The sequence below is a fragment of the Anguilla anguilla genome, chromosome 10 (assembly GCF_013347855.1).
Source record: "Anguilla anguilla isolate fAngAng1 chromosome 10, fAngAng1.pri, whole genome shotgun sequence".
Classification (NCBI taxonomy): domain Eukaryota; kingdom Metazoa; phylum Chordata; class Actinopteri; order Anguilliformes; family Anguillidae; genus Anguilla; species Anguilla anguilla.
The window spans coordinates 35195719-35223438 of NC_049210.1; the positions used below are offsets into that span (position 1 = coordinate 35195719).

General features: G+C 39.2%; 1 protein-coding gene and 1 long non-coding RNA gene across 4 annotated transcripts in view; one reads left to right on the forward strand and one right to left on the reverse strand.

Moving 5' to 3' along the window:
- Nucleotides 1–3694: 3694 nt before the first annotated feature.
- LOC118206340 lies at nucleotides 3695–26461 on the forward strand. 3 transcript variants are annotated; one of them, XR_004761177.1, is made up of 4 exons: nucleotides 3695–4088; nucleotides 4343–4432; nucleotides 25770–25890; nucleotides 26330–26461. It is a non-coding gene; the product is annotated as an uncharacterized LOC118206340 (long non-coding RNA). The 3 variants fall into 3 exon arrangements; XR_004761175.1 differs by having other exon boundaries at nucleotides 3695–4432; XR_004761176.1 differs by lacking the exon at nucleotides 4343–4432.
- fam172a (family with sequence similarity 172 member A) overlaps nucleotides 23791–27720 on the reverse strand; it is a 171491-nt gene continuing 167561 nt past the window's right edge. The window contains exon 11 of the mRNA XM_035378936.1: nucleotides 23791–24016. Within this exon, the coding sequence (XP_035234827.1) occupies nucleotides 23865–24016 (152 nt within the window). The 3' untranslated portion in view covers nucleotides 23791–23864. The remainder of the gene's footprint in view (nucleotides 24017–27720) is intronic.

Sequence of the window (27720 nt, forward strand, 5' to 3'; positions counted from 1 at the left end):
GCATTAGATTTTGTTTGGGGTGTTGGATGAGAGGTTCGGTAATCTTGTGTTTTGTTGTTTTTCCCATTATATAATCGTTTCATGTATGTGTGCATGAGGTGATTTATTTTATATATACATCAGTGCTTGTGCGTGCCAATATATTCTTATCTGTGGCGCGTTATGTGTAATTTTAAATCGATATATTGAGATATTCATTCCGAAAATGACCATTCTCGCTGGCAATGGTGTTAGGCTGCATGTACGAGCGCAAAGACTCGTGAACCGTGTAAGTCATTTCGGGCCTGCTTCAATTTAGCAGCAATTAAACCTGAACAACAGAGATGTGAACATGCGAGCACATTTCCTCTCTCGGTGATTCAACATCTCTCAAGTATATTTCACAGGTAACTGTACCACATTCACAAATGTTTTTCTAAGTATTCATTTGACGCTCTGTTTGTATATTTTTGTCATCGTTGAATCGTTTAAAACCGCAAACAATGAAATATTTACGTGCGGCTTCGACAGATTCTCAGATGTCTTGTGCGTAATGTGTTTAAGAAAACAAAACAAAATAATAAATCACGGCGCCAATCGCATTTAACTTTACAGTCCATTATCTGTCATGAATGAGAATATTTATGTTTTTAAGAGTTTGGTTTACATCACATTAGTAATGGTAACAATGCTCAGATGTGTGGCACTCTCGTACATTTATCCTGTAAACATAGCCAGGAAGAATTGAGTGAAATGGACTCGCATAGTCGCATATATATGCGTATATATGTGTTTTAATTATTTGTTGTGGTTAATTGTTTTTATTTTTGGCTAATGTATTTACAGTGGGCACACACAATACCCTGCTGTCATTTATTCATTGAATATCTCACGCTTCCTTCTAAATTGTTGATCTGAGTATTACATTTAACGGGTCTAAATAATATATTCACAATGGTATGGCCGCTTTTATCTGGTGAGCAAAACTAGCATTGCTACAAAATTGGTAGGCTATATGCCATATGAGCAATAGTTCAAACTGAGTTCGCGCAATGTGTTCCCAATTAACCGAGCAATAATTTCCTACAAACTACAAACATACATAATAAATTTTGTAATCCTATGTCTTGTTGGTACATATTGAATTTATCGGTGTTGTGTTTCTCACGTTTTACTGAACAATTATGAAATTTTTAAAGGGTCTGTTTGATCCGTAAGGGTGTTTTCGTTTTTGTACAAACTCCACTTAAACCTATAATTGGTTGTTACTCGGAGTCTGAAATAACAAGTTCCTATTATTTTGACTAGAAGTGGCCAAGCCAAAATAATCGGCGAGAAAAATCGGTGGCAATTATATTTAATGTATTCCTTAAAAATGACGTATGTGAATAGTCTGGGGTGTGCTGTGCTCTTATGGAGTGGTGTACCCTCTTATAACAATGTGCAATGTGCTGTAGCCTATATTTTTTCCAGCCTTCAATCTTCTTCCTCGAGAAGAAGGCCGCTATAGCTCGATAAAGCAAATATCGGTGGCATGTGCCTGTGAATGAGAGAAATACTCGGCGTGCCAAAGTTTTACTCCAAAATGAGTTAAATAACCATTTACCTTTGTCGCGTTTCATTCATCAAACTGGAAAGAGAGGGACTCCTAACACGGGGCTATTTGTTTGCTTACACAAGCAGCTGGGTGCGATTTCACGTTTGAGATATCTGTCTGAAAGCGTCACATTTATTATCCCCAGTTGTCAGGGAACCTATTTTCAAAACCTCATATAGTGAAGAGGATCTGCACATCGTACAAACTTCTCCCCAAAAGCAACACAGCCAATAGTGTAAAATATGACAGCTTAGCTTAGCTTTAAGTGTAATCATTGTTATTGTTGTATTTTTACAAATATACCGCGTTTACGTTCGTACCGGTTACTGTGCAGTCAACAGCATATTCCACAAATCCGAGGCTCGGGTATTGTGCTCCACTTGCACGGTTGCAGCTGGAGTAGGCCTAGCTGTACGTAGTGAAAATAAATGGGTACACTTCAAAGAATTTGTTTATTTATTTATTTATTTTTGCAAAGCTTTTTAAAAATTTTTATCAGAAAGTAGCGGTTTAATATCTGGGTTTAAATGTTTGCCAATGGCATGGCCCTCTCTTACAATTTCAGCTTTCAAATCGTCCCTAAAATTTGTTGATCACTGCCCAGCGGAATTGTCACCTTTCTCGGTGAAGTGATTCATTCCAATGGGTGTGCCATGTTAACAAAATTGCTTCACAACTTGGCTGTGCACATGGGCGAACATGCAGTCAACCAATTGCTGCTAACAATCTAAATGATCGCTGTACAATTCTGTACTATACTGTCCACAGACTTCCCCGTCAGGCTTTATGCGGTGGACCAAATCCAGCACTACAGGGTACGAAATATCCTCATTTGTGGATGTAGTATAAGGTGTGTGTGTGTGCGCTCGCGTGCGTGTGTTAGGCTATATGTGTGTCTGTGTGTATGACAGAGATAGTGTGTGCGTTCGTGCGTGTCTATGGATGTTTGACTGTGTGTGTCTGTGTGTGTGTGTGAGAAAGAGAGAGAGGGGGAGCACAGATCGCTGTGTAAGCGATCCCTTTGTGTTGATTTAGGAAGACGTTTGCTGTATATAACGTTCAAGGCTGATAATATCATTGCACGGCCAGATAAATAAAGCATTGGCCAAACCATCGGGTCAGCTATCGATCCCCTCTGCTTCCAGAAAGAAAGAGAGAGGGAACGAGACACAGTGCACCCTAGAGAGAGAGAGAGGGGGGGGGGGTTAGACTCCATCCCGCTCTGCTTTCTCTCATTAGCATTCCTTGCCCATGGACCTACACTGACAACTAACAGAGATATCTGGCTCAACACGATACACTTTCTCCTTTTGTTTGTATATCTTTCATTTCAACGGAAGGTTCGTCACAGCTTCCCCCCAAATTGAAGTTAAATTCACGTAAATATACGTATACATAGGCTACGTGTAGGCAGCCCAGGCAATTTCACGCGAGGACAGCGCAAGCTATGTGTCACAACTGCCTAATGTGCATCTCCTGTTAGCAGCAATCAAGACGTTTACCTATAGGTGGTTGTTCCCGTGTCCAGTGCAGCAGAATTCAACTTGGTAAAAGTGTTGATAAAAATGTTTCCCCCCTTGATTTTATACCTTTACCGCGTTTTAATCAAATAACTGCATTATTTGCCATTTACTTTGAATTCCCCAAAGCTGTATAGTTGCACTGGTGCTGACCGCGCTTTCTTGTCCCTCCGTTGAGAGTGAATCGTCAGTGTTACAGAGAACTAACAAAAACAACTGTGGATTCAGATACTCGCCTCCTGGGACGCGCCAAGCACCGCTCCACTCTTTCTTAACAAGGAAGTGTACATGGAACCCTTAAAACAGGTGTGAAGACCCGATCATTACGACTTTGAAAATGTTGGGTTCAGGGATGAAATTCATAGAAAAATTATCAAACCAATTTAAATTGAAATATAAGTGCAGAGACAAAAATATATATGTATTTAAAAAACACTAAGAGATAAATGGCCATGGGATGTCTAAAAACATGTTTACAACCAGGAAGTGTAAATATGTCAGTGTATGTTATTATGGCACAAGATTATAAATCACTTGGGACCAGGAATACAATGCACTATACATGAAGGTGTTGATAAACATGTAGGCGCTCAAAACTTTGCGCTGTCGAACTTTTCCAACAATGACAGCTGTTTATCAGTTAGTAACTTCTTTCCAAGTCCCCCTCCCTCCCCCTCCAAAGCCCCGTTCTTCGCCGCTTTGTTGTTTTAAGATATGCATGTCTCTCCGGAATGCCAGTCACGAGTCCAAACTTTGTGTCCAACCTCCCACATGAAATGATCCTTTTAAAGGGAACTCGATATGTCTCAATCTGCTTTACACTACGCTCAAAGCTTTTGGGTATATGAGACAGACCCTCAAATATATTAATTAAAACGAATTGTTTAGTTTTACGTAAATAGTTGTACCAGGACGTAAATTTTAAGAAGACACCATTTGCAACGAAGTTTATCGTTTTCTCTCCAACGGCTAAAAGGAGGTCCGCTGAAAAAGTAAGACTTTTGTTTTGACTTTGTCCCGCTACTTCTCGATAATGCATGCGTTGGAGTGAATGGGTAAGCAAGAAGAGAGAGAGAGAGAGAGAGAGTTAGAGAGACAGGGGAGGGAGAACCGGGAGTGAGAGAGAGAGAGTAGAGGATGTGCTTGTGTGCGCCTGAGTTTTACTCTGGCTGTCACTGACAACAAATTAATCAACACGTGGCATTTAAACTAGAGAGTGCTATTTTTTGTGTGTATATGCATGTAGAGCTGAAATAAATCAAGTCGCCGGAAAGAGAGGACTCTGGAGATCGGAAAGCAAAGTTTGCGTTGAAAGGGAGGGCGCATGAAGCAAGAGGTAACCAAGTCAGAACTACGAGGAGCGGAGGCGAAGTTAGAAGTTCCGAAGTTCAATAATTGTACATTTGGAGTTTTTGTTTAGGAATGTTGTATTTTTGGGAACGAGCACCCTCTCTCTCTTTCAACTGAAATTTAACGTCTTGAGATTTATAACAACACAGTTAGTCAGTCGGAATCAGTTTACGAGCGCAGTTCTTGCAGTGACTGGATATCTGGTTAGACGAAACCCGTTCTATATTGGAACTATACCTGTTGCATTTAGCACAGCAAATGACTGCCAGTCAATAACTACTGGTCTGGCATAAACATAATGTGATTCATAATGTGTGCACCTTACGCCACAGTTATTTTGAATACATTTAAAACAGTAAATATGGCAAGTTATGTGATCCATTCGCAGAGGGAGAAATTTGCAAAAACGATACATATATTTTAGTGCATCCATGTTGTTAAAAGACGCCCACCACGCCATGGCCTTTCAGCACTTCGGAAGAAAGCTATTCTGTGCTTACATAGCCAATAACCTACTGGATTTTCCGGCAATATTTACAGCTTCTCTTGTAACACACACCAGATGGTTTGCGACTGCGCCACCACTGCTGTAGTGAACTCCTCGATTTTACTCGGGAGCATTTTGTTGCAATTACACTCCATGCTGAGACCAAATTTATTGGTGACCTATTTTTCATATCTCCAGCATTTTATGCTAAAAAGCCCTTTGCCCCCCCACCGTATGATGTCCCACGTCTATCCGAAAATCCCAGTGTTGGGTGTGTAGCGTGCTTTCATTTGGGGAAACTATAATCCCACAATCATTTTCCTGAAACCAATTGATGTGATAATGGATTATATAAAATACGTAGAGACACGTTTACAGTACGAATATATGGTAAGTGAAATGATAAATGTGCCTCAAACAAGAGGCCCCCTGTGTACAGGCCACTTGCATTATTATAGTTCCATTCATTCCCTTATGCAGTTATCTATTTATTAATTTATGTACTGTATATGATAGTAAGTCATTTTGCTGAGTCTGTTAACGTGAACTTGCTGCTTTTTCAGCTAATCATTTACTCGATTGATACTCGATTGATGTGTTCGGATCCGGAGATGCTCATAGGTATTTATTTATTTATTTATTTATTTATTTATTTATTTATTTATTTATTTATTTATTTGATTCACCTCGTGAAAGCCTTGCTCTGTACGTGGGAAAGTTGGATTGTTCGCATTGCTTTCATTACGGCAGTACTGCAGGTTTTGCAGATGCTGTTTCATGCACGTAATTTATATCATGGTTGTGCGGAGATTAATATGTCTCAACCAACAGTCATTTAGAAAATAATAGAGAGGCGTTCTGGAGTGTTTCCAAGGTTACATATGTACTCCACTATAAAATGATTCGTGAAAAAAGCAACATCTGCTTTCCTGAAATTAAGAGTGCCAAGGAAATCTTTTATGAACCTGAACTGCTTAAAATCACCACAGATAAATTATGACGTTAATGGACACACGCACACACACACACACACACACACACAAATATATATATATATATATATATATATATATATATGCAAATACTAAATATGAGGATTTATGGATTTATATCTACAACATTATTAATTGACAAATTTGCCATGATGAAATCTCACGCCGGGGCAGACAGGTTGCGAGCTTAGTGAATGATGCTGTGGCTAATATTGTTCTAATTTAGTTTTTATTTACCCAATTTCTCAGCATGGTGTCTATTTCTCTTTATAATGAATGACTGAAACGTTTTGTTGAGGGATATTTTTCATTCTTGCCTCATGGAACGAGCCTTGACAGTAGCATTATCTCTTTCACTCTGGCGATGGTTTTCGGCATCATGCAACTCTGATCTTACGTCTTGCTGCCTCTTTCTGTAAGTCGTGATATACCTCGCGTCGGCTTCATTGTTTTGCCAGATATATATTTTACGTCGCGTAAGCTACAACCCCGTCCATCAAAGTGTATTCTTCCATCAATGCTCCAGTGAGGAAAGGCACACATTTGCAGTAGTCGTGTGCGCTACGCCTAATCTTTGCCGAAAATGCAACGCAAAACCGTACTGCTAAATGATCAAAACTCTTAAATAGCAAAGATAAATTATAAACGTAATTGGCTTAATTATATAGGCCTGTTTGCTGATAAGCAGGGACGAATGCTACATGTAACTTATGTTTCCCATCATGTTGGCGAATAAGCAATAATGAAACAAAACTATATGCACATATACACATACTGCAGGTATTTGTAAAAAATAAAGAAGTATATTTTACTTTAATGATTGTAAAGGAGTCATGAAACGTTTTCCCTCAACCAAATCGCTTGGAGCGCATCACAGTGGACCTCGCTAGCTGGCTGCTAGCACATTGTGGCCTCCATGCCTTTGCTCTGGTAATGGACGTACCTCTTCTGCTTGTTAAATAAGCCACATCTCTAATCGTTTCTGTACATTGCCTTAAAGCCAGCTTGCCAGTGAATTTGTGTGTGTGTGTGTGTGCGCGCGCTCACGTGTCTGTCTGGGCGCGCTAAAAAGGGTGGGGGTCGTTCGGAGGGAATGGGAGATAAGAGACAGGAGAGAGGGGGAGGGGGCAGTGTTGTGAGTGTAAAAAGGGAGGGGGTTAACGGAATGGCCTTTTCTTTCTGACTGACATGACCCCTTCTCTTCAAAGGCCAAGCAGAAATAAACGCTCTTAATCTGAATGGGTGAATTTCCGTAGCTTTCAGATCTTTTTTATTTATTTTTCTTTCTGAAACTGGATGCATTTTGCGGCAAATAGAATGCATGGCGGTTCAAACCATTCCAAGAATTTACGGGTATTCAGAAAAAGCGTTTTAAATCAGTTATTGGAGTATGTTTCTTTCTGTCCACCCCCACTCCAACCACGTCTAAATTCATTTGCATTTGTTGATGATATCAATAAAGAATAGCCGGCATCCTATTTAGAAGGCTGGCGATTGGGGGAGGGACCTTTACACTGGTGGAACTGGACAGAAAGTGGACAGAGTCCAAGAGGTCAGCTGTTCTTTCATTCAAGGGTGGAGGGGGTGGCAGGATTGTGATGGTGGGGAAGGAGTGGGGGCTGCTTACTTGAAGGCGGGTGTGTTTGTAGTAAAGAAAAAGCAAAGGCCCGAAAAGCTGCCAGTACTTCAAATGCACCTTGTCACATCTTCACTCCTCCTCTCTCAAGCAAGAGATAGTCGGCTTAGAGACGCAAACTCTCAATTACCAGGCGGCACTGGGAAATTGTAACCATTTCAGACCAAAGCAAAGTCGACCTGCTCAGCCGGAAAGGCAAATGCATCATTGAAAGAAAATGGTATAATACAACCTTATAGCTAGGCTGATTGTGATGTAGCTTGCATTCTCAAATGCAAATACCGCATTTCCTGGTGTCTCCTTTATGTAACAGTGTGTGTGAACGCCTGTGCGTGTGTGCGGCAGGATTGTGGGCTTGCCTATTAATTAACCATCGCGCTGTCTTACATCACGTTGTTTTTTAATCCTTCTCTTCAATTAAAAAAGTAAATGCACGCAAGTAACGGTATACGGTGTGACGTTACAGTGAGCTGTTCTCAAATCGCTCGAATGAAGTAACGAAGCCGACCCACATCCTTACTGCTCAAAATTTCACCTGACCGTGTACCAAGATGCCAGAATGCTATGAAAAAGGGGGGCATTTAAGTTTGGGGAAGTTAAATATAAAGAACTGTATTTGAACTGAACTTCAGTCGCTTCACAATCTCTCTCTCTCTCTCTCTCTCTCACACACACACGCGCGCACAGATGGAGGGATTGGTTTATGAAACACAGGCCTACAAGTTGCGCACAATTATTTACTTACAGGATTGTTACATTGACAGACAGTGTGCCCCCTACCCTGGCTGTGTGTGCGCGCGTGCATGCGTGTGCGCGTGCGTGCGTGCGGGTTTGCTTATTTATTTTGGTTTTGTTTTTCTGTGCAAAACGCTCAGCGACATTTTCTGCACGAGGAACAGAAGGCAATTTTACGATTTTCAAAATGGCAGCAACGTTGGACTCCATATGCAATAAATGTGTACAAAGGTATAAAAAATGCTGATCAACGTTTGCTTTGATTGAAATACGGCATTGACATCATTACAATCAATTTCTTGAACAAGGAGGCTGTCATTTACCCTGAAGTTCTAGACCTGGAGTTCATTGGTTCCTTAAACCGAGTTCTGAAGAAACTATGTGTCTATTTTACCACAAATCTATAGCAATTATGAATTGAATGTGCTTATGTTATTCTTTTCCCAAACATTCAGTGAAAAATTATTTAAACAAAGGAATACCTCCTGAACAAAATAGGAATTTTACATGTCGGTTTACATTATATATTAATTGAATAGTAAGGATTGGTTAAAATGTTAATATTATTGAAATATTGTGGAATATATTAAAAGAAATACACACCTTAATAATAACATACGACGAGAATGCTGACATTATGCACAACATAACAGCATATTTGCTGCAAATAGCTAAATAGGTCCTTCAATTATAAATGGTTTATTTTATTACGTAATTAAGTTTTTTTTTTTTCATATTTTGAGTGTTGTTTGAATGTGGCAGGTACAACAGTACAATATCACAGTATCGCCACGCAAAGGTTTACGTTGAAATTTTATAGTATACAGTGACTGTGAAATAGACCTTTATATTCAATAAGCTTAATTCTATTGGTATGAATCCGATTAATAAAAAAAATCTCTAGGTTCTTCAATTTATTCTTATTTAACTTATTTTTCTGTTACTAACAACTGGAAATTTCTGTTTTTATCCCATTTGGATATATGATCCTTTAAGCATGATGCATAGTGTGACAGGCACATCCATGTAGCCTTGGAGTTAGAAACCAGTTACTGCCAGTCTGTCGCGCGCTCCATCCGCCAGACATGTGAAGTAGTTTCAGGTGTATACGCTATGCGCGTGTAGTTGAAGTTGTCAGTATCAGCATCAGCTGTCACACTGTGTGTGTGTGTGTGTGTGTTTGGAAATAAATATATATATATGTGAGCACTAAGATATATAAAACGCATTAATAATTTATCGATGCAGGGCCTCATAAGTCACAGTTTCGGGTTTTAGATGCCCAAGAAACAATAGAAAAGCAGTAACAGTTCCTGCTTCTCTAGCAATTTTGTGAAATTCTGGTGCTGTTTTTGTTGCCATTTCATCTAATAGGCTATGGTCATTAAAAACTTATATTTCCAGTCTTTACTTGGGGTTGCATTTATTAATTTTTTATTTTAAACAAAAATTCAAATTCAAAATATAAAAATCAAACGTTTGGTTATCGCTTTTTTATTATTTTTTTTATTTTTGTGGAAATATTTCGCGGTTCCTGGAATTAACTAGAACGTTTCTCAAAGCCGAAGCTTGGCATTCTGCACGAGCCTTTGTTTGCGGCTCTGACGTGCAGCCTCAGTGAAGGCTTTCTGGAGCTGTTTGTTACTACTTTTGTTTGCTAGATGGCGCTCTCCGTGCTGGGACCCTCTGACTGAAGAACAAACATTTTTCTCCTAGATTTTCCCCAAATGACATAGTCACTCACAGTTCCTTGTTTCCTTACGCGATTTCAACTTTTGTTTGTCCAAAATATCGTCTGCAATTTATTTAGTGAAGATTCAGGTGAAATGTTGATGAAAGTATTTAATTTCTTCAGTGTTTAAATGAAATGTAGTTAGGAATATGTCCTTTGTTATACTTATTAAAATATAAGGAATTCAATTAAAAAAGCAATGTGTTTAGCATGCATTTAAGAATACAAATGTTAATATTGTTATTTATAAAAGTATACAAAATGGTAGCGTTTGATAAGAATATATTGTTAATGAATAGTGTCAAAACGTCGCATTTGAAAAAAACAATTGAGATTTATTATAAAACGAAGGTTTTAATAGTAAAAGTATAAACGTGAAATTAATATGTCGTTTTCGAACAATGTAATGAAGATAATTAAACAATCAACGATATTTTGCAATACAAACGAAAATGGTTTACAGTATGAGAATTAAAACATTGCGATAATTCTGGGATATTATTATTATTATTAGTAGTAGTAGTAGTAGTAGCAGTAGTTGTAGTAATAGCAGTAGTAGTAGTAGTAGTAGTAGTTTTTTATTAGTATTAGTATTATAGGTTTGTTATGAGATGCGACTATGTCCAAAATCATTATTACTACTCGTTCTCTACAACTCATAAAATATATTTTCATGTGAATTTCTTCTAATTGTTTTTCAGTTATTTTTCCTTTTTGTTGTCCATTTTACTTGTTTGCCTGCTTTATGATGATGTTTGTTGTGGCTATTGATTGGTTCAGCAAACGATTTAAACAATTACAGTTAACACTTGCAAAAACACATATAGGTTTTTGTAAAACTATATCTTATGTATTTTGTAAACGTGTTAGAAACAACAGTGATTCACATAAAACACATAATTTGGACAATGATTGAACAGTAGTACTCTAGGTTTCCCATATACTACATCTAAAGGACAATGATGTTCTGTGTACACATACATATATACATAGTGAAATGTCCAGTGTCAATCCAACTCTAACACTCTGGAGTGAGACCAAATGTTATTTGTGAAGCGTTGAATTAACACTGTTAGAGTTGGATTAACACTGAATATTTTACCGTGTATGCTCCAGATTTCTTCATATCCTTCAGAGCCTTCAAAATATGTGATTGTAGAGCAACTCGAGAAAATTGAGGAGTTACCAGGTGATCGGGCTTCAGAACATCCACGGAGGAGAACAAAGAATTATTTTCTTGTGGTGTCATATTTATTAAAGCAGAGTTTCCACATGCTCCACACAGACCGGGATAGAAAATGAAGTGGCCGGGAAACTTTTCTGATTTACGAATAAACTCCGGCATTTGGTTCTTTGCGTGTCTAAGTGTAATAAAGGTTGGGTTCATATAAATAACTGAAAAAGAATAAAAAGTAATCAGAATAGGGAATATGAAATCAATTGTTTATTTATTTCTCTCTCTCTCTCTCTCTCTCTCTCTCTCTCTCTCTCTCTCTCTCTCTCTCTCTCTCTCTCTCTCTCTCTCTCTCTCTCTTTCTCTCAAGCACACACACGAACCTGTGTGTGCAAAAAAGTTGTTCTGTTGATGCTGAAGTGATGTTTTTCCAGCTGGTTCACATCACCCTCTTCGGATCCTGCTTAAAAACTCACTGCTGCAGGTGAACTGGTCAAGCAACCTGTTCACATTTCAGATTTATTTGTTAAAAATTTAGCAGTTGACATTTTGAGTGAGTGAAAGACCACGAATAAGCTACTGTCTTTTATACTTGGCTCGTATGTATGGGGTTATTATTTATATTGTTATTATTTTATATTAATTTATATATTAATTTAACTTATTTTTGTTTCCATTATAAGCTAACCACAGTCACAATACATTTGAAATTAACATTTTACCAGAACCCCCGAAGCAAAAGCGAGTATACGTTCAATTAAGATGAATTTTGCAGAGAGACTTGTATGTAACCCCTTTTGAAATTGGTCTGGAAGTGTAGCCTATACCATGACTGGATATATATCAGTGATATTTATTTATTTGTTTATTTATTTTGGAGGAACGATAATATGGCTACATGAGATCATTGCAATACATATCGGCTTCTCTGAAGGTTTTCTGTGTAAACGTCTGAGTTTGAATTTCATTTCCTTGGCTATTTCCTTAGCGATATGTTTATGGTAGCAAGCATGCAGAAAGTCTAATGTCACGGAAAAGCAAACATCCTTTAAAGTATATCTTATGACATTTATTCTAACAGGTTGGGAATGGTGCTTTTAGAACATCAAAAGACAGCTGCCTGTATTTTCTCTAATCCGCCATCTTTGTCACTAGCACTGTGTAATTGAATTATGGCATTCTTGTTTTTTTTTTAACTTCATTCCAGTGGACGTGGAAATTAGTGAACATATTCGTATCATTTTCACCAAATGAGACTGAAATTCCACAGGTTTTTAATTATGCCGTAGGAACCGAAAAACGGGATGTTTCAGCACCGTTTCGGGATTTACGATTAATTAAATAATCACATTGCTAGCTTGTGATAAAAAATATATTCTTGGAATTGATGAACAAGGTACAAAGAAGCCCGCCTGCCTGCTCGTTAAGAAACTCGCTGTCAGTATAGTTAGCAACGTTCTGATATGGACGGTGGCTCCAGAGGCACATCTCTCGGGGCTTTAATTAACAAGCTGTCTCAAAGCTGTAGAGCTCCATCAAACAGCTTCTCCCCAACAGCAAATCCCCCTTCTATCACAGCGGCTCCGGTTCCTTTCCAAGTTTATCTCAAGGCACATTCTCTGACACCGAATCAACTTTGGACTTTCTTTTTTGAGAATGGAGAGGACGTTTTAAGAGCACTTGTACGTGCGTGTGTGGAATGGACGTGTACATTGATCAACTTAGTAAGCCACTTCTACAACGCTGACACCTTAACGTTTCTTCTCAGTCAGAAACGACAAATGAATTGTAGATTAAAACTATTTCAGTTATTTCTCTTGGTCTCTCACTCTCCCTCTCTCAAAATGTTCGACACAAATACAGGGAAGATACCGTTAAAATGTATGTTCAGGCAAGTTAACCGCTTTGTTACTGCAACAATGTATGTTATTTTATATAAGCACTTCCCCTTCGGTGGAAAGAAATCCCAAAACAACCCAGAGGTAATGTTTCACCAAATCACGCAGTGCATTTGATCAAAAGGGCAGATCGGTGAGGTGCAGAGAATGACAACATATGAAGATCTTCCTGGAAAATAAAACTTTATTTGGCGCTTACAGTTGCTCACAGACGGTGGTAATCTAATAGCTAGCGAGTGAGTTCAAGGTCAAGAGAGAGCGCTGTCCATGGTGCTACGCCTAGATAGCTGGATGCCTTCATCACATTAGACAGAGCAAGTTTCAAATCGATACAATCTTGACTGCCTATAGACTGATAGCAGTTTTAAAAGCCCATTCAAGGAACCATCAGACGGGGGGTCGGGGGTAAATATGAATGAATGTTCGTGATATGTTTGATAAACTAGTGCCAAATTTGGAAGTCAATTCAGCATTATTCAATTTCACTTTTTTCTACAAGAACGGGCGCATTAGTTTTATGTTATTCGGAGTATTCTCTGTTTTGTTTAGATTACAAGGACGTAGCCTAGAATTTCCACATTAAAGAGAAAAAATGATTGGGGAAAGTAGTTTGGGAACATTTGTTGCATAGATAATTAGAACAATTGGAATGTCTTCTCGCTGTACTAAAGTTACATAACCATACAGGAAAATTCTATACACCCTAACCTATTTAGTCAAGAAAGTTAACTCAGGACGTTAACAAGGCACACTATATGAGGTTCTTTATAAATACCTTTAAAATACTTTTTACACATGCATGTGAATTTTATACTCTTTTTTTTTTACATAATTCCCACGAGTTTGCTTCAACTACGCAGTCCTAGAATATATCTGGATATTTCATTAATGTATTCTAAAAGGCCCATATACATGGCTTTATATTAATTTAGGGCAATTTTGTTTAGCGAAATTATTGTTGTTTGACTTATATGAATACTTATCAGTTATTATTACACTTCAATCTATAGTCGGGTCCTTCCGAAATGGTTTTTGATAACTGCGTGCAACAGTTACAGAATTCAATTCGTAGTTATAAGACTTTGACTTGCATTACACTTTACAATATACGGAAATACCGTGCTTATACAGAACGAAAATACGAAATTACAAAATAAAGGAACGTGTATGTATATATATATATATATATATATATATATATATATATATATATATATGCGATTAGAAGCAAAATATTCAATAGTGGCATTATATTTTGCGCATTTACATCATATTTATGACCCGCTAACGTAAAGATTGTCCGTGTTAATAGCCAATAACTGCTCTTGTTTTGGCCACTCTTCTGTTTTGAATAACTATATACGACAACAAAAACTAACCGGCGAACCTGTAAGTACCTTACATGAGTACAGTGATCTCATTGGGCTGAGAAAAAATAAATCTTGCATACACGGAGATCTGCACCAATATCAGTCAATCACAGACATTAAGATTTTAAAGATTTCCTAAGGCAAATATATAAGATGTAAGATGCTTCTTTCTGGGTTGATAGATCCGGATGTACGGCTCTCCTGCTTTCTTCTACTGCGGTGAAAACCGCTCTGCTCTGTCATCACCTCTTTACAACTTTCAGGTGTAGCCTACTTCAGAATCCCGTCTAATCTCGAGAAAGCACGTGCTGAGTCAGGTAATACAATCATTGCCGGCAGACGGGCATACGAAAGGGCAGGGGAACTGGATGAAGAGTTGATGGTTGCTGACAGTGGGGCAGTTAACGAAAAAAACGTCCTATTTTATTTAAATGGCTGCTAAAGAAATGAAATGAGAAGGAACAAAGTGAAACCGTGAAAAGAAGAGAGAACGGTTTACAATGGAAAAGAGGGATGATGCGTAAAAAAGGGAATTATGGGGTTAATATAATAGCTGCCGAAGAGATTAAAGCAGGACTCATTCCAACTGCGAGAAAGTAACCATAAAGCACATTGAAAGAACGACAGCTGTCAATCTCTCTGCCCAATTCCCCGCTCTTTCACCCTTGCCTCTCTCCCCACCTTTCTCCCTGTCAGTGCGTTTTTACCACAAACCTGTTTGACGAGGGCTTCGGCAGCCTCACTAATTTTGGGTTCATTGGATGGCAATAACTTAATTTAGATCCTCATCTTTTGGGGCGTTCTTAATGAAGACGCGCAGTGGAGGCGATGATATCTCAGCGCTTTAATAATTTGGTTCTTCTTCCGAGGGGGGTGCGGCTACCCCCATACAGGCCAAGCGTTTTGGTCTAAAATGAGGATGTTCAGCTCAAGATTCCCATTCATAGGGTGTGATTTTATATGATACTTCACACGTTTAACATGTCGACTCACAATAAATGCATATGAGCTGATGTTCTCGTCATAGAAGTGCAGGCCCCATTTTGCGTATTGTATATCCTATATAGTGCTAGCTACAGATTAAATCAATAGTGTTGTGAGGATTTAAGAACTACTCTTTGATTTAATTCAGAATAAAGCACCTTTGCAGCCATTTAGCGCCTGGCCAGGTGTTGACGTTACCACACATGTTCAAGTTTTGTCCGGAGTCCTAGAATTACCAACAAGCAAATTTTTTATTCCATTAAGCAGTGGTTTGCTAGTTCGTGCAAGGGATTATATTTTCATTTTCCAATTTAAAAAGGATGATCTTGTAGTGCGTAAACATGTTCGATTAATTCTCGGCCGTAGACACATTGTTTTTTTCTGTAAGTGTATAAAAAAGTGAACTTTTATTCATATTAAAGTGAATACGTCAAACTGGTCCATGCGAATCAATACGTGTTTTTAAAATACGTTTTATTTTGAAAAAGTGGTCAACTCAGTAACATCATTGTAATTAATGCGTATGTGAGTTTAATAGTTCCGTAAAGTACTCTTATTTTCAGAGAAAAAAAATATTTTTTTTAATTTTTAATTTTATTTTATAAGTTTGTGGAAAACATTTAAAGCAGCGATACAGCCGTTGATTTTATTCTGAAACCTAAACGGTTAAATCTACTCTACAGACTGTGTAGTCGATTCGTGGTCCTGTTGTATCATGACAAGTGTTCCATCCAGAAATCGCGAACTCTCTCATCTCGGCACGTTTGTTATTGGGGTCTTTAGCCTATAATTACAATAACATACATCACTGATTTCTCAATACAAGTTTAATATCAAAGTGAAAATATTAATGTATATTTTACTGGTCTGAGACATTGGGGTATGCAGCTGACTTTGGACAAATTATTGTCAGCTTAAATCCATATTAGACTGTCATAATTATTATTATTATTATTATTATTGTTATTATTATTATTATCAACATCATCATCATCATCATTTTGTTATTGTTATTATTTTGTTGAGGTTATACGAATTGTTGTATATTTATTACTCTTCTTATTAATGATCACAGCCTAAAAATGACCCCAATAATGATAGCATTAAAGCATTGATTTATGACAGCCAATTACAGAAACATATGTTGAAAACAAAAATCAGTACACAGCAAATTACTCGGTGCAAATTTAACTTTATCAGAGCTTTTCGAGTCCAAGAGAATCACATGTACTATATCTGAGTTGATTTAACACTGAAAATCAATGTGTGCATTTTGATAGTTTCTCAGTTATATCACAGTGTTAAGTTCACCTGATGCGCAGCACTATCTTTTCGCATTAATGCTGTACATTCAACGCCATTTTACTCTCATAGACTTAGACTGTAGATATTGCATTGCACTGAGAAAAGTCATTTGAATCAAGAATAGGCCTACAAGTTTTTTTTTCAAAGAAATCGCCAAAAAGGAACCACCAGGACCGGACTCCCAGCTTGGTTAAAGCTAATCCAAATATCCATTTTAAATTGTACAACATGGTTTCGTGAATCAGCCGTTTTGAATAGTTTTTGGAAAAAATTTAAAGCCAACTTTTATTTGCGTTCAAGTGCATTCTCAACATATTAGGATACGTTTTCAGATAATAGAAGTATTTGTATTTATTTTAGACGAGGGTTTTATGTAAGATTGTATTCACATAATTCGTTATTATACTCGAGGATTATGGTTTGTGTTCTTATATTAATATAATAATACAAGAGTGTAAATATGTTCATTCTTTCCTCATTTTAGGCAACATTTTGTGCCCAGACTTTGAAGATATACGCACATTACCCAAAATAGATACACTTTCGTATTAATACTATAAATTTCTGTCTTTTCTAGCTTAGCTGTGTGTTTATGTTTCATAGAAAAACTTGCAAAATAGTTTTTTGAAAGAAGATAATTCGAAACGATGTTTAATTTCCAAAATTGAAGCTAATGCAAATCTTAACACAGGCAAGATTCCATCACAAATCCATGCGCCAAGAACACGATTTTTATTTATTTATTTATTTATTTATTTATTCATTCATTCATTCATTCATTCATTCATTCATTCATTCATTCATTTTGCGCAAAGGAACGATATTTTATTTGAGGGTAAGTTAAAGTTCTATTATCTTAACTACAGCATCAAGGCACTGTTCTCGTGACTTGCCAGTTCATATCCTTCGGAGATTCAGTGTTGTGCTACCCTATTAAAATAATTATTTGCGCAGTTTCACCAGTAAAAATCCAGTCGCATGGACTAATAGAACCACACTTTGCTCAGTATATGCAATGTCAACTGGCACTGAAAAAGGCGAGTGATATACTCGCTTGGAATAGACCGTTTTAGAATCATATCAAGACTAAAAGTTTTAGTAATAAGACATTTAATACCAATTAGTAATTATGTCTTAAATGTCCTCGTATCCTGTTTTTGTAGTGTATTTCGCTATGAACCATTACTCATATAATTCGAATTTTGGCCCAGTCAGCGTGGAGGGGATTGAAGCTGTCAGTGACTGTTGAGTTAGAATGTCAAAATCACATATCGCCCACAGACACAACAGATAGTTACATAATGTTAACAGACACTGTAGATAGAGTGACTGTCGCATCAGATAGTCGAGATGTGTGACAAGACTAAACCCGCGTTTTCACTTGCATGTCGTTCTTGTATTTATGCGAGGTGATGTAAGAGTTGAATATCATCCAGTACAGTTGAATCCAAGTTTCTAAAATGAATTTAAAACTTCATATGATCCAGCGACGCTGTGTATAAGCTTGCTTGTAAGCACTTTCTCACGCATGAAAGAACATCCTTTTTATGTTAATTTTGATCTCGTTTCGGGTTCTTCTGCGCACCGAGCCAACTTAAGGGTTACACTCACCTTTCAAACTAAATAAATAAAAGCGACAGATCTTTTCCCACAGTGTTGAGAACTGTAGGGAAATACCCTGTCAACCTAGAGTGTAAAGTTATGCGAGTATGTGGACAGCAGAGATGTGGCACTGTTTGTATAACCCCGTGGCTCGTGCAGGCTGAGCACCGGAAATGTATTCGATTCGGTGTTGAGCAGCGTTCAGTCAGCGCGTGTTAATTCTAGGCCTCTTTACGTTACATGTTGCTGTGAGAGCATTTTTTTTTACCTACACGCTTCTTCCAGGTTCCGGACAGTTTTGACCTCCCACACAGCCATTTGTTTTCACAGCTCTGTCCCTCGCTGCGGCGTGTCATAATACATCGATCCACGGGCCAAACAGATTGAAACGGTGATCGGCGTCCGCTAAAGGCCTTTCGGCGTTGTTTTTGTGATATATATGCACTTAGCAGACAATGGTTGTAATGAAATATGCTTGGCCACACACACACACACACACAGTGTTATAACATCTCGGAATTTATAATGCATTCCTTCTTCACGAATAAAATCTCAGTTTTAATTTACACAGAACATTTTAATGTGTGACCCATTTATCCACATAGGCATATTTATTACAGAAATCTTGAAGTTAAAGTTCAGGTGAGTAAACAGAAATCAGCATTAAACCGCGTTGAGCTTAAAGTTGATCATTTTGCAAGTTGAAATCGTGATGTATTGCATTTACTGAACCTAGGAATGTTTATCACCAATTGAAAAGAACACACTTTGTTGAAGTGTCGCTCAAAAAGGGTGGGGGGGGGGGGGGGGGGTACAATGGCTAATGCAGATATAGACATGGGAGTTCAGTACTTTTTAAATTCATCTTTGGGAATAATGGAACTGTCGGCCCATGAATGTCTAATGAAAACGTTACATTCCTCCGCGCGGAGACCAGCCACTCCACTGAGTACCCTAGGCTTTTGGTAGGTCGCCGTGCTCGTGGGGAGCAAATGCGCAAAGAACTGGAATTCGCCTGCACTGCTTTCATCACTACATCTCTTCAGCGGTTCAAGCTTCTTTACGAGAGAGAGAGAAAGAGAGAGAGAGAGAGAGAGAGAGAGAGAGAGAGACGTAGAGTGAGAGGGAAAGGGAGAGAGAGAGTCTCCTCGGAGATTCTTAAGATAGTTTCCTAAGGTTTTCTTTAGCATATGTGATAAAACATTGATTGTTGCAGTTTGGTGACCCGTAAAATGTGGGGGTTAGTTTTCTCCAGACCAGAGCATATAATTATGCAAATAGAGATCTGACAGTGATCTGGTGGAGTACTCCCGAATAAAAGTAGACAAAGAGTGACGTTTTAACTTTGCAGAGTGTTCAGTTCTTTGGAAATAGTTCATATTTAGCGCAATGGGCGAGTAAGGGAGGGCACGAGAACATGCGTGACAAAATGCTTCTCGCGAAATAATTGAAATATCAACGGACTAAAGTATGAAGCTTTTCAGTTTGGAGAGTGAGGCTTTTCAAGTCAATGATCATGTTGCAATAAATGCATTTTACGTTCATGCTTCAAAATAATTACCTCAGGGGCCTATATAAAATTCATCAATTTGAATGTTGTTATGGGTGACACCATTGATAATCGACATGTTTATTTAAACAACATTTGTATAGGCTGTTGCATTCATGGTTTCGAATATCAGGTTATACTCGGATTTTAGCTACAAACACTTGGATGAAACTTCTTACGATTCGCAAGTTTAAACTATGTATACGTGTGCAGTGAATTCATATATGTAGCCTATACATTGGCCTACAACCATTTTAATCTGTTTGATGATGGTTAGGCCTATTATACGATCTTAAAACGTTATTTTCACAATGAATAACTTTAAGCCCCGAAACTATCAATAAGGACCTATCTACTCTAGTTAATAAAATTCCAGATTTTATAGCTCTCCTTTCGAACATGCTGTACATTTTAGCGTTCTGAATGCGAGAGCGCTAGGACTGCGGCAGCATTACGATGATTATGGGTGATTTAATACTTTTATTTATCACTGACCTGACACGGTATGAGAGATCTTTACTGGTGGTACCGCTTTCCACTTGCTGTTTCGAGGTTAATGGAAAGATTTCTAAAGATTTATTGAGGAGGCGTTTAATGACCTTATCGGTTTTCACCACGTTAAAACAAATGATGTTGTAAACCTTAAAGAGATATGACTCTCTTAGTAAAGATTAATCACCTTTTTCAATGTCTTAATTGATGTTTACTTTCTTCAGCCTTTTCACTTAGTCATCGATGACTTTAACAAGCATTTTCATTGGTTCGTGTCTTCGAAAGAAGTTTAGCTGACAAATAAAAAACGCTGACGAAGGTTGGGCTGAAACGCATTAAATGTGTTTTTTTTTTTCTTTTTTAACATTGTTAAAATTCTTGGACCACACAAAGCGTCACATAACACCACGCTGACAGCCAGGCTTCAGAAAGAAAACCTCTTTTTCTGCAAACGACATTCATTTGGAAAGCATGAATCCGAGTTAGCGCTGAAAAATAAACACCCCCGAGTTTAGAGTTCAATTCTAGTACGGGATAAGCAATGACTCCAGGCACTTTCAAAACTTTAGGCTGTCCTTTAGACTACACGATGAATTCACAAAAACCAGTAACCAAGGACAAGCAACAGGTTTGTCTTGAATTCTGTTTCATAACTAATGCCCCCCCCCCCCCGCCCCCCATACCGTTAGATTATATTCCCTGCAACTTGTTTTTCGAGAACTACAGAGTACGTTTTTAATTCAATCTGTGCAACCAATTTTACAACTGTAAACGTTAAACCTAGTGCTAGTTCTGGTGGTGCAAGTCACAATTGTCATAGATATAGATCTGAAAATACAGCCTACTTACTTTCCCAGGAAATAGCTTGCTATAGGAGTTTGTTGACTGAACATTTGATAAAGTTCCTCAAAATAGCTGATGATATCCGAATACACTTAGTATACGCATTATAGCTTAAATATTAAAATAATAATAATAATAATAATAATAATATCAAAATTTCAGGTCAACAATTTGTGAACTATACACTTTATGCGCAAAAAAAAAAACACAATATCGCCAACCTGCAGGTCGGACATAGGAGTCTGAGCAAAGCAAAATATTTAAACAAACAATTTTATTCAGTTACAGCAATATCAGTACATTTATGAAAATGACAATTGCATAACCATACTTGGGTAATTATCACGGCGGCGAGCAACAGATAAGTAAATAAACATTAGTGATTGGAAGTGTTTTTCTTTTTTCTCCTTTTTTATGATAATATGGTTGATGATTTATCAAAACATAAATTTAAGTGAAACTAGTACAAAACATATTTCCTTTGCCAGTTCCATAAATGCTAACAAAGTACTCGAATTTCTTTGTGATGAAGAACTATCCCATGAATAAAAATGCGTTAATCGTCTGATTAAAAAACCTTTCAAGAATAATTGTTAAAATTAGGTACAATTTACATATCAAATGTGCTTAAGATTTGGTTTAAGGCTGCTCTGTTAAAAACGTTAGATTAAATCACGTATGGCTTGTTGGGCTGTCTAAAAAACAATTTTACCAGTACACATTGAGGCCGATTGAATTTTGTTTAGTCCTAAGGCAACAATATAGAAATACGAAGAAAAACTAAGTTAAAATGTGCATTCTCTCTATATCACTCGTATGCAAACCCCGTTAGAAAACCTATACTAACATCGAGCAATGATAAGCAACTTTTGATATTAATCGTGTCCTAAATCTAAAGCAACTCTCCAAGCTAAACTTAATTTTAGGTCTCATGTACAGATGTCGTCTTAAAAATAGCAGAAGCGAGGTTTCAAATGTCCTAAAATGTAACTATTATTTTACTTTAATTTATATATTTTTTGTAGTCAGATGGTAAATTTAAGACGGAGTGCGATTTTAAGAAATTATGACCAACACAGCAAAATCGTTAATTGAACCTGTTCCATGTCTAACTTCAAATATTATTTGGTGTTAAATCCTTCAGTCAGACACAAAACTTTCTCAGGAAGCCTTTAACAGGGCATAAAATACTCTAATATCACAGGAAGAATACATTAATATAATCAGAAATCATATTTTAGGTTTGACACTGGGGCGTTAGCATGTGTTCAAGACGGCTTTTTGAAAACTAGGATTATTTCACATTTCACATCCCAGAGTGGGTTATGGAGAGGTACACCACCACTCTAATACTTAAAAGTGAGACACAGTATGTAAGTTTAAAAAAAAAAAACGTGTTATGTTGTGAAAACATTGAAGTAATCTAATATAAAATTGAAATCTTGGGATTTCCTGACAACGCAAACGGATAAATATTGGAATGTTATGACTGCTGAAATGCCTTATCTGCCAAAATGAGATATTACTAAAAACGAATTTAGATGCTCGACTTCAAGCGATTTAAAACCTGTACAATGTATATCCTCTACTCCTAATCTAGGACATTTTATGGCTATATTACTGTTTCCTCCTTATCTCCAGGAATCAATTTCATAGCACATCAAAAAAAGGACACTGAAAATAAAATACAAGCTGTAGACATTCTTAAAATAAAAAAGAATATTAATAACGTCAGAACTTTGTGGGGTCGGATATCTAGTCATAGCTGCAATATTGAAATCTGGAAATCTGTGCATTACAATCCTGTTAAAAACTGTGACAAAACCTCACTGATATTACCAGGCAGCCCACTAACTGTACATATGGCTTGACATCAAGCAGAACATGAAAACGGATACTAACAAAACCAGAAGTGGGATGGAAACAGAAAGTCAAAGAAAAAACAGGCACACACAAAAAAAAAAAAAAAAAAAAACACGACAGAATCTGGACAAAAACAACACACTTCACTCGGACCTAAAATCAGCATATACGTTATTATGAGTAGACGAAAAACTGTTTTGGGCCTATTTATCATCATCATAATTAGTATGTTTTATTTTAAATAAAAAAGGGGAAAACCGAGGGGTGGGGGGGGGGGAAGGATGGAGAAATGGACTTCAAGCATTAGGACCTGGGGGAGCCGGTGCAGTCGAAGCATTAGCTCAGTTCAGGCCGATGTCAGGGCAATTAGAGGTGCGCTACGGCGCGCGGCGCTGAGCTGCTGTCATCCTTAATCTCGGCACCGACGGGCAGCACCAAATCCAGGCTACAGACCGCAGGAAGCACGAACGGTGAACCCATATTGCTTTGACAGTTGCAGTCATCCGGAAATAATGCAAAACACTATTTAGATGTATACACCAGGACCCGGTGCTCTGAGAATAAAACAATGCGTTTAGGGGAACGGGGGAAGACGGTTTCTTTTTTCTTTCCGCGAGCAAAAAAAAAAAAAAAAGGATAAAAACATTGAGGAAAGGAGAAGGAAAGGAAAAAGGATGTGGTTCAACCCCCCCCCCCCCCTGCCCCACACACACACACTCTCTCTCTCACATACACACACACACATCTGTACTCCTTCTAAAATTCTTCGTGTTTAATTCTGTTGGAGCTGCGCCTGGTCACCGTAGCGGAGGACCTGGAGTCAATGTCCTGAGCTTGGAGGGTCTCGTCGAAGAACTTGAAAATGGAGTGGAAACTCCTCCACGAGGTCAGCTCATGTCGCTCCGTACCTGAGAAGCAGAAAGGGGGGGGGGGGGAGGGGGGGAGGGGGGGGGGCACAGATTACCATAAATCTTTGATATGCAAGAACAGGAGCGGGGAGGGGGGTGTGGGGGAGTTGACAGGGACATGCTGTAACTGGGGGACGAGAGATGTTTGGTCCTCACTCTCCCTGTTGCGAAGACATAGCTGGGTACACATCCACTGCTGTGTCAGAGTGCTCTCTCACGGGCAGCCAATAAAAAAAAGTTCTCTGGTCTCGTAACGATACATTTGGAATAAATACAATTTCCATTGAACTGTTTAAGTGCCAGCAACAGGGTACATAAGAGAAAACGGCAAACAAATGCCAAATACAGCATGAAATTGAGACTAGCAGTAGCATGGAATAAATGCTGCGTACAGTTGGGGGAATTCCTATACTGCAATGCAATGACCGTTCAGCGGATATTTATTTCAAAGTTGCAACCAAATAAGCTAACAGATAAATAATTAAAAAATCAAATTTTCATGAGAATTCAAATTTCAATTCAGATATCATCTGAGTGTTTGGCACGCGTTCGGGTTCTTTTTCATTTCAGGTGAGAGAGAAGAAGGTGCGTTCCGGACAGGGGGAAACCCCGAGCACCCGGATCCGTTTCGGATGAGCGCGGCAGACCGCCACCCGTCTCCTCAGAGCCACCTAACGCGCTAGCCTCTGTGAGCGTGCGGCGATAGGTCAGCGCTACGGTTACCGCCGGCGATTCCAACACTGGGCCCGTAACCAGCTACGACGGCGCGTTCCCGCTCGCACCGCGTACGGCTGCTTAGCAACGCACCCGTGTGTGTGTGTGTGTGGCGATCCCACGGTGCCGCGCGTGTGTGTGTGTGTGTGTGTGTGTGTGTGTGTGTGTGTGTGGCGGTCCCACGGTGCCGCGCGCGTGTGTGTGTGTGTGTGTGTGTGGCGGTCCCACGGTGCCGCGCGTGTGACCGTGGACCGTGATCCGCTACGACAACAGCGCGGCCGTCCCGCGGAACGCTGGGGCCTAGCAGCCACGGGGAAGCCGGCCGTAACCGGCGCGGGACCCTGCCAATTTCGCCTTGATTTACCCTCGGCAGATAGTAATCAGCGCTCCATTACGGAGATAATGCATCCTGGCAACGCCGCCTCGGAACGCATCAGCGCCGCGGGACCGCCAGATGAGCGGCGCGCGTCCGACGACGTTCCCCTCCGCCGACGTTTTTTACCAAGTGATTACCGATGCCCGCGTCTTTCCAGAAACTTCTTTTCGCGGTCGGTATTGGCATCCCCTTGCCTGCCGGGCCGGGCCGGGGGTGGGGGGGGGGGGGGGGTGGGGATGCAATTGGAGAAACAAACAAACAAAAAAGAAAAAAAAAAAAAGAAAAGCACCTTTCAGGCTCCGCCCACTGTCCGTACTCAGGTGTCTGTAGTGCTGACCCCGTGTTTATTAGATTGACCCCCCCCCCCAGGGCCGCCAGAGGTGAAGGGGGGTGGGGCGGATTGAGAATGCCGTTTAGGTTTAATGGACAACAGGGTGATCCGCGCCTTGGGTCAAGTTTATCAAACCTGGCAATCATGGAGTTAATAATGCACCCCACCCAACCCCCCCACCCCCCACTCACAGAAATGCCATTCACCTGTGCTGGGGGTCTCAGCGGAACAAGGCCAGACGTAGCCTCCGACCCCTCTTATTCATCATTTATAACCAATTTGAAGGGGGGGGGGGGAGTTCTCTGATTCCAGTGTTGTTTTTTTTCTCTCAGCGCGAGGATAAGCACAATAGAAGATCAATGGCGGCGCCTGATATTCACCTGCTGGAGTACTGGGGGACTGCCCTCTGACTGACCCCAGTTCAGGGGTTCACCTGCCGTGCACCACAAACAGGTCTTCTTCTCACCAAAACACTTCTTCTCACCCCATCTGCATATCTATGTCACAACACCGACGCAACTATGCTACACATTTTTATTACTTTCCTGGCGTTACTTTTGACGTTACTATTGCACAGGATTAATATCCACTTTTAATGTTCTGACTCTAGAGGATCATTATTTAAAATAGCTAAAATAATAAGCAACATATATATATATATATATATATATATATATATACTTTAAAGAACAATTGAGATACAAAAGATTTTTTTTTAAATTCATGTAATTTATAATATATTTATTTGTCAGTTGCCCTTATCCAAAGCGACTTAGAGGGTTGGTACATTGGTACACGGTAGTGCTCATTTATTCAACAAATCTAGACGATGTCTTTAAAAGGTCTGTGAATTGATTAAACATCTTGAACTGAGAAGTCATTTCTATTTCAGACGACCGCCGGGAAGGGCTTAGCCTTCTCAACCAACCGGAGGATTCCACTTGTCTCGAAGGTCTGTCTCTTATCAAACATCTTTATTTGATATGACGGCCCAGTCCTGCGTTCTAATTAATGTAATGTATCAGAAATTAAAGAACAATTGCACAAGGCAACCAAAAAAGATTTTCAGGTTGCAATTACAGTCTTTTTTCTGCTCATCTTTTTGTTTACTTTTATGGGGCAGACTACAACGTGATGTACTATTCACTCTACTAGCCATATTTCTGTAGAGCAAAGCGCATTGAGAGTTATATGTATAAATTTCATTGGACATTAACTTTTAGTTTCATGCATATGTGTGTGTACTCAATATGTGTATGAAATATATGGTTGCCATGTATATTCATTAAACTATTCTTTTTCCAATGACATTAAAGCAAAAAGTTTGAAGGACATTTATTGGGCGATGGACGAGGCTCGTTATTTTTTTTTAAGGCTTTTGCAAAGTCGTATTATACTGCACAATTTTCCGGGAGTTCAAGTGTATCGTTTAAAAGAAGCCAGAGTGAAATAAAATGCTGTAAACTGCCGTCTGGCCTGTGTGTTGCTTCCAGGTGGTCTGTGGTCGGTTACTCAGAGGTGGTTCTCCTTTTTACTGCGCTGCCCTGGTCCTCACAAAACACTAGCGCATTCACAACGCCCCCGTGCCCACAAACGCCAAGGAGCGCTGCTTCTAGACAGCCGGACGAGTGCGGGGGGGGGGGGGGGGGGGGGGGGGGAGAGGTCAAACAAACAAAACAGACAAAACAAACAAAACAAACAAACTAAAAAAAAACCCAAACTGTGCATGCATGAGGCCCGAGCGCTGACCCTTGCAGAACCCTCAGCAGATTATTCCGGACGACCCCCTTCCCCCCCTTCCCCCTCCCCTCCTCCCGGCTTTGAGGCCAGCGGTCAGGCTAAGAAGCCGCAGCGGCTCGAGTCCGGTCGCATTTGGCCCGCCGCGTGCGCGGTCCTCGCTGTCCGGGCGATTTTATTGGCTGCCGTCTGTTCTTTGTTCCCCGGTCATTTTTAATACGCGACGGAGGAAACAGACGCAGCCCCCATTTGATCCTGCTCAGTTACACCTCGCCCGTCAAATCCACCGGATCTCCTTCAGCACAACGAAGCAGCCGTCTGATCTCTGAGCCACTTACACTCTCTACATCCAACCATAACCCACAGCCTTCCTGAATTATTATTATTATTATTATTATTATTATTATTATTATTGTTATTATTATTATTGTTGGTGATGAGGCGAGGGAACTTTCAGATTCGGTGTTAGAGGAATCTTGTCATAGCTGTGGGCCATGTTTTTTTTAAATTTCATTTTCCCCGGACCAAAAAAGCAGTCTGCTCTAA